This window comes from Octodon degus, unplaced genomic scaffold (genome assembly GCF_000260255.1).
Source record: "Octodon degus isolate 3935 unplaced genomic scaffold, OctDeg1.0 scaffold00083, whole genome shotgun sequence".
NCBI classification, from domain to species: Eukaryota; Metazoa; Chordata; class Mammalia; order Rodentia; family Octodontidae; genus Octodon; species Octodon degus.
In genome coordinates, this window is record NW_004524659.1 from 7,048,983 (window position 1) to 7,056,724 (window position 7,742).

General features: G+C 48.0%; 1 protein-coding gene and 1 pseudogene across 1 annotated transcript in view; one reads left to right on the forward strand and one right to left on the reverse strand.

Annotated features, from left to right (window-relative positions):
- The first annotated feature begins 2,055 nt into the window (after positions 1 to 2,055).
- On the forward strand, positions 2,056 to 3,042 carry LOC101593341 (annotated as a pseudogene).
- Positions 3,043 to 3,511: 469 nt separating this feature from the next.
- Positions 3,512 to 7,742, reverse strand: part of Gpi (glucose-6-phosphate isomerase) — a 24,880-nt gene continuing 20,649 nt past the window's right edge. Inside the window, exons 13-18 of the mRNA XM_004636722.2 lie at positions 6,655 to 6,784; positions 6,450 to 6,526; positions 4,429 to 4,557; positions 4,172 to 4,247; positions 4,023 to 4,089; positions 3,512 to 3,917 (exon numbers count right to left, since the gene is read on the reverse strand). Of these exons, the coding sequence (XP_004636779.1) occupies positions 3,782 to 3,917; positions 4,023 to 4,089; positions 4,172 to 4,247; positions 4,429 to 4,557; positions 6,450 to 6,526; positions 6,655 to 6,784 (615 nt within the window). The 3' untranslated portion in view covers positions 3,512 to 3,781. The remainder of the gene's footprint in view (positions 3,918 to 4,022; positions 4,090 to 4,171; positions 4,248 to 4,428; positions 4,558 to 6,449; positions 6,527 to 6,654; positions 6,785 to 7,742) is intronic.

Here is a 7,742-nt window from a genome sequence, read left to right on the forward strand (position 1 = left end):
GGATAATAGATGTTCTGGCTTATCATAAAAGAATGTACATTTTAGTCTGTCATTGAGTGAATGAATGTGCATTGGGAATTAAAGTATACTATAAGAAAAAAAATGTGTTAATTATTGAAACTGTCCTACCAAAAAAAAAAAAAAAAAGAGCTTTTGATATAAAGAAAAAGAAACATTCTGCAAGGATTCAACTATCAAAACCATCACTATTGATAAAGAAATAACAATCCCCTGGCTGTATTTTATACTTCAAAGTATATTCAGATGAGTTAAGCTCTAATCCCAGCATGCAAGAAGCTGAAGCAGGAGTATCTCTGAAAGTTCAAGGCCAGCCTGGGCTACATAGCAAGATGCTGTCTCAAAAAAAAAAGGGGCCGGGGAGATGGCTCAGTAGGATAAGCGTTTGACTGGCAAATGCAAGGATCTGAGTTCAATCTCCAGTTCCGCCAAAAAACAAAAACAAAAACAAATAAAAACCAACTTTAAAAAAAAAAAAAGGGGCTGGAATGATGGCTCAGTGGTCTAAAGCACCTACTTGGAACAAGCTCGGCAAAGCACAGGGACCGCGGTTCGATCCTCCAGCACCACATGCCAGCCAGCCGCGCCCCCCTGGTGGGCTGAGCTGGCCACACACACACAATAAATAAATGTTAAAAAAAAAAAAAATTTAAAAAAAAAAAAAAAAAAAAAAAAAGTTTAGCTCATGAGCACTGCACACCATGGCAATACTGACATGACTGATCTATTCTGCATGTTCAACAGCTGGAGTTATTATTATTATTATTTTTAATTATTTTTGCAGAACTGGGGATTGAACTCAGGCCTTTGCACTTGCCAGGGAAGCACTTATACTACTGAGCCATCTCCCCAGCCCCAATAGCTGGAGTTTTGAGACTTGATCTAGAAAGGTAACTGGTGATGACCCAGGACACGAGGGAACCTTTTTTTCCAGGAGCCTACAATTTTGGTGAGACCCCCAACCTCCTGAGCAGGGAGAACACTGCCCTGCCCATCCGAGGACAAGCATCAGCAAACCAGGTGGCCTAAGGAAGATCCCCAGAGGGAGAAATCTCAGGAAGCAACAGGAAACAGCACAGTCAAGGAAGACCATGAGCCATCCTGACCGCTGACCTTGACAGCTGAGCCGAGAAGGGCTCTGTCAATGGTTCCAAAAGCAATGCCTGCAGGCACTCAACTGACCTTAGCCAACAGCAAGAGGTTGATTTTGATGAATGCAGGTCTCACTTTAACTTGGTCTTAAATACCCTGCAGAACCAAAAGCTATACAAAAACAATACCATAGTACTACAAGCAAGATATAAAAAGGGGCTCCAACTGCTGACCCCTACTGGATGTTCCTAGCTACTCTGCTAGAAACAGTTGAACCAGTTATGGCTCAGTGAGACAAAAACAAGGAAACACTGATAAAAGCTATAAAAGCTCAGCAAGCCTTTTAATTCTTTAGCTATAATTATCCTTCAAAACCAACTTCTCCATCTTCTTACAGCTAAACCTAGGACTTATAAGAAATATCAGACATAGATAACCTTTATCAGTAGAGGGATCCAAGAGACAATGGGTTACAGTCACTATTCCAGTCCCTTAAGACAGTTCCTGGATGTGGCGCTTTCCCCAACCTCCATCTCTATTTTACTCCTCATGCTTTGATTATACAAAGCACTTAGTACTCATGTTTTGATTTCTTGGGAGTATGTCCACAGAGGGTGCCTAACACCAAGTGATCATACAGATAGAAACAACAAACGTGTCACACTATTTACTGAAATCGAGATTGGCCTCACAATGGGAGGTCCTAACTGCTGAACTGCAATGTGACTTCTATCGAAGTCCCCTGATATCAGCTCTCTGGAAAAGGCTCCTGTGTTCGCCCCTACACTAACATTCCTCAGCTCAAAGCAGCTACACCCACCATTTTCTACAGGATCCTACAGATTTGCTAAGTCACCCAACCTCCTGAGTGGGTATACTGGGGGACCCCAGAGGACAAGAATCAACAATGAAAGTAGGGATTATCCTTTCGTCTCGGCCACCGACATGCCCTCCAGACTAAGGAAGACCCGGAAGCTTCGGGGCCATGTGAGCCACGGCCATGGCCGCATCGGCAAGCACCGGAAGCACCCCGCAGGCCGGGGTAATGCTGGTGGCATGCATCATCACAGGATCAACTTCGACAAATATGACCCAGGTTACTTTGGGAAGGCTGGTATGAGGCATTACTACTTGAAGAGAAACCAGAGCTACTGCCTGACTGTCAACCTTGATAAACTGTGGACATTGGTCAGTGAGCAGACATGAGTAAATGCTGCAAAAAGCAAGAGTGGAGTAGCTCCCATCATTGATGTAGTGCAATTGGGCTACTACAAAGTTCTTGGGAAGGGAAAGCTCCCAGAGCAGCCTGTCATCATGAAAGCCAAATTCTTCAGCAGAAGAGCTGAGGAGATTAAGGGTGTTGGGGCGTGGGGGGGGGGAGGGGTAGGCCTGTGTCCTGGTAGCTTGAAGCTTCTGGACAGGGGGCTCATTAAAATGCTAACAAATGGTTTTAAAAAAAGGAAGTAGGGATTATAAGGCAGTCAGACGGGGCTGGACCCTGACCCTGAAAGTTCAGGGCAGAAGAGACAGGGCAGAAGAGACAACTGTGGCTACAAGCGTATTCACTGAAGGTCAGACCTCACAACAGAGATGTGACTATACTCACACATCCTACATAGGCATCCATCTCCCTTCCAGAAGTTCAGGCACACTTGCTTTGTGACTTTTGCCCATTTGATCCAGTATTACCTAAGCAATTATACTTATAGTCTGGTGCCACCTTGATTTCTCACTAGATCAATGTTACCTCAGTGACTATACTTCTTTTTTTTTTTTGGCAAAACTGGGGATTGAACTCAGGCCCTTGCGCTTGCCAGGGAAGCACTTATTCCACTGAGCCATCTCCTGGGCCCCAGTGACTACACTTGTAATCCTATCCCACCTTATGCCTGCCTTACCTTGTAGTTTTGCTCTATAAGACTTGAGAAGTAGGGTCCCACAGCATCCACTTGTGACCCCTTCCATCCCCCTTAGAAGCTTTCTTTTGCCCAATAAGTACTTCCTACACTTAAAAGTGCTGGGATTACAGACATGTACCACCATACCTATTATCTTGAAAAGATGTAAAGAATTACTTAAAATACCTGATCAGAAGATGGGATGCACCCTTGATCATGACCAAGAATTCCCGTGAAAGTTATAGCCTTACTGTGGTTTGAAAAAATATTCAATGAGCAGAGGAGGTGATCTCTCCAAAGTCGCAGAGGCCAGGCATGGAAGGAAGTGGAGGTGGTTAGATGTGATTAAAGGCCAAGATGCCCTCCTGATTGCCTGTGTCCCCTCCCACCCTCTTCTCTTGTCTTCTACTCTGCTCACCACTAACAGTTGTCTCAGCTGAGGCATACTGTTCCTCCACTGGACATTCTCACTGCTAGGAGACAGGAAGAAGTAAGCCCACACCCTTGTTGGTGTCATCTTTTATTTTTCTATTTGAGATGTGAACCATGTGAACACAGGTCAGAAAATACAGCTGCACTGAAGCACTTCAGCTGACTGGAAAATAGGAAGAATGGGCTGGAGAGGCTGGGGTGGTTAATTCCAGACCAATTTTCCCCAAAGGGCTTGTGGTCCAAGCCTGAAACCAGAGGGTGCTCTGGGCAGGGAGGAGCAGGACCATGCGGTGCAGACTACAGCAAGGAGGGACAAGTCACAGCTGGGGTTGCAGCTTCATTTATTCAGTTTTGGCCTCCCGCTGCTGTTTGATGAAGTTAATCAACCCGTTGGTGGAAGAATCATGAGAGGTCACAGCAGCACTGCCATCAAGCTCAGGCTCAATTTTCTTAGCAAGCTGCTTTCCCAGCTCCACTCTGCCAGGGAGGGGAGGAAGAGGAGGGTGAGTGAGATTTCAGTGCTGCTGCTGAAATCCTCAAGTCAACTACAGGTATCCCCAGCCTCCTGAGTCAGCAACTCACCCCCACTGGTCAAAGCTGTTGATGTCCCAGATGACACCCTGCACGAAGATCTTGTGCTCGTACAGCACTGCAGAGATGGCAGACAGTGCGTGTTAGGGCCTCCCTCACCCCATCCAACTGAGCCCAAGTGGGCTATTTGCCCTACTCACCAATCAAGGCTCCCAGCATGAATGGTGTCAGCTTTGTGAACACGATAGAGTTGGTTGGGCGATTTCCTTCAAAGACCTTCAAAGAACAAAGAGTGCCCTGAAATTAATCCTATCCCCAACTTCCTAAAACAGAATCCCACAGCTGGGAATCTATGAGTCTGGGAGGAAATAACTTCCCACTGCATAGGACGAGCCAGGCACACCGCAAACCCATCACCAGCCCTCCAGCTCCAGCACCACACTTCAGCAGTGCTGACCTTGTGTGGCAACAGCTTCTCAAGATCCCCTGGACTCTTGCCAGCAGCCTGGAGCTCCTTCCGGGCCTCCTCGGATGATTTTCCCTTCATCAGGGCCTCTGTCTGGGCTAAGAAGTTGGCCAGCAGGATCTGACAAGAGAGACGCCCAGCAATACCTTAGAACACTGCTGGAGCTGCAGGCCAAGGGACAGGACCACATGGCCCTTCACGAGCCAGGTTAGTTCCTGTGTGGGCACTCACTGCAGAGCTCAGCTGAAGTGACCAGGATGGGTGGGCACACCCAAGGGTACCACACGGTAAGTGGTGCTAACGACCCCACGGGGTATATGCACCACTTGCCACCAAGGGTCTTGCTCACAACTGTGCCAACATCTACCTTTCAGGAGCCTAAGAGGGGGCTAGGGATACAGCTCAGAGGAAACACTGTCTTAGCATGCACAAGGGTTCTATGACCAGCACTGCGAGGAGGGGGAAAAGAAAAAAATCCTACAAGCGGCATCACTTCTCTGCTCAGGTCAGCAGCACTGGATAACAGAACCACAGAGGGAAGGAAGGAGAATTCAACAGTACATCACTGAGTCAGGTCTTGTCCACATAGTCCTAAACTGCTCTACACACACACACAAGACAACCACAATAAATCCTCTTTGGGGACTCAGGCTGGGGAACTAGATGGGTCCCCATTTGCTGCAGGACCTTGGCTCTAGGGTCTTTGTCCCTCCCTGTATGTTGTAACACATGGCAAAATGAATTCTATATATGCAGTTGAAGTTATGGACATTATTCTGGATGATCCAAGATAATGCACATGATAATATCCAGTGCAATTACATGGGAGAAAAAGAGAGGAAAGAGAAATTGGAAGGCAGTCAGAGATACAGGAGAGGGGCTGGAGAGATGGTTCAGTGGTCTAAAGCACCTACTTAGAACAAGCTTAGCAAAGCATCAGGGACCGCGGTTCGATCCCCCAGCACCACATGCCAGCCCCGCCCCCTGGTGGGCTGAGCGGGCCACACACACCACACACACTCACTCTCTCTCTGTCTTTCTCTCTGTCTCTCTCTCTCTCAAATAAATAAAAATTAAAAAAAAAAAGAGATACAGGAGAGAGTTGAAGATTAAAAAAACACTTGGGCTGGGGAGATAGCTTGGCAATCTAAGTGCCTGCCTGGCAAGCTCAAGGACTGGGGTTCAATCCCTGGTACTGTATGCTGTGCTCTGGCCACCAAAACCGGGTATGGTGGATTATGCCTATAATCCCAGCACTGGGGAGGCTGAGACAGGAGGATAACTACAAATTTGAGCTGCATAGTGAGACCCTGTATCAAATAAATAGACAGACAGACAGCCTAAAAACCACCCGGGCATGGTAGCTCATGCCTGTAACCCACCACTCAAAAGGCTGAGGCAGGATGCTTATCAAAAGTTTGAGGCCAGCCTGAACTACATAGTAAGATCTGGACTCAGCAAAAATAAACAGAAATAAATAATCCCAGCTCTCTGGTAGGCTGAGGCAGAAGGACTATGAGTTTGTATCTAGCCTATCTGTGAGATTCAGCAACCTATCAAGACCCTGTCGCGAAATAAAAAAAATAAAAAGAATGGGTCGGGGAGATGGCTCAGTGGAATAAGCGCTTCCCTGGCAAGTGCAAGGGCCTGAGTTCAATCCCTGGTTCTGCCAAAAAAAAAAGGGCTGGGATGCAGGTCAGGGTCAAAGCCCTGCTTTCCATTCCTAGTACTGCAAGAAAACAAAACAAAACAAAATACTTGGTCTGGGGCCAGGGAGATAGCTCAGTAGAATAAGTGCTTGCCTGGCAAGTGTAAGGGCCTGAGTTCAATCCCCTGTTCCAGGGGAGGAAAAAAAAAAAAAAAACCAAAAAAAACCCACCTTGGTCTGCCATTGCTGGTTCCAAGATGAAAGAAGCCATAGCTAGGGAAAGCAGGTGGCTTCAGAGGGAGTTGTGACGAGATCCAGAGTGGTGTGGGCCTGGGAGAGTGTGAGACTGGGACAGGGTCCTTACCTTGTGATGCAGACCCTTCCGTATTGGGTGCTGGGTCTGAACCGGGATGAGGAAGTCACAGGGTATCATCTTGGTGCCTGTGAAGGTCAACAGTTACCTACGCAGCCCCACAGCCCACAGTGGGGCACTGACCTACGTGCAAAGCCCTGCCGTCACACCTGGGTCCTCCCTAGCACCGCCCCTGCCCAGGCCGGATGGGCCTTACCTTGGTGGATGAGCTGGTAGAATGCGTGTTGGCCATTGGTCCCTGGCTCCCCCCACACGATAGGGCCCGTCTGGTGGTCCACACGGACGCCCGGCTTGGTAATGTACTTCCCGTTGGACTCCATGTCACCCTGGAGTGCAGACAGAAGCTCGGACCCCATTTGCAAGTTTTGCTCCTTCCTGTACTACACCCAAGTGCTACCTATGACGCAGGCCATAAGATAGACCCAAAACTGTTGTCCACAGGCTCCCCAGTGTTCTGATTACACTACTGTGCAAGCAGGACCCATGGGCAGAAGCTGCATCGAAAGGTGGGTGGATGACTTCCAAAAAACCCCAAACTTTGGGGCTCAGTGATATACTGAGCTTGGTTAGTATACATGAGTCCTGGATCTGATCCCCAGCAGCCAAACAAAAACAAAATAAAAGCAACAAAAACAAAGTTTTGATAACAAAATCAACTGATTTTTTTTTTTTTTTTTTTTGCGGAACCAGGGATTGAACTCAGGCCCTTGCACTTGCCAGGGAAGTGCTTATTCTACTGAGCCATCTCCCCGGCCCCTCAACTGATTTCTTAAAGGAGGGGTAGGCTTTTCTTAGGGTGTCAACTCAGCGAGATGCTGGCCCTTGGACACCTACCTGATCATGTCAACCCTCACACAGGAAAACTGGGACCTGGGGAAATTTAACCTTCCTTCCATCAAAGGACTCACCTTCCGGTGTTGGGGGTCATCTGCTGAGCCTGCCCCAACGAGCCCAAGGGCACAGGGCAGGGACTAGTCTTACTAAAGTAACCAGATGTGGAAGGGCTCTGGAGGGGCTGCTCATCTCTGGGGAATCCAAGGAGTCCAGGGGATAGGGGACCTCGCCCTAGCTCAGTCCTTTAAGTGGCTGCTTCCACAAAGCTGTCAGCCTCAGGGTGCTGGAGTTCGAACCTCACAACTCTCCCGCTGGCCAAAAGTGCCCTGAAGGCATTCGAGGAAAAAAAAAAAAAATCCTTAGGGCCCAGGAGATGGCTCAGTGGAATTAGCACTTCCCTGGCAAGCGCAAAGGCCTGAGTTCAATCCCTGGTTCCACCAAAACAACAAC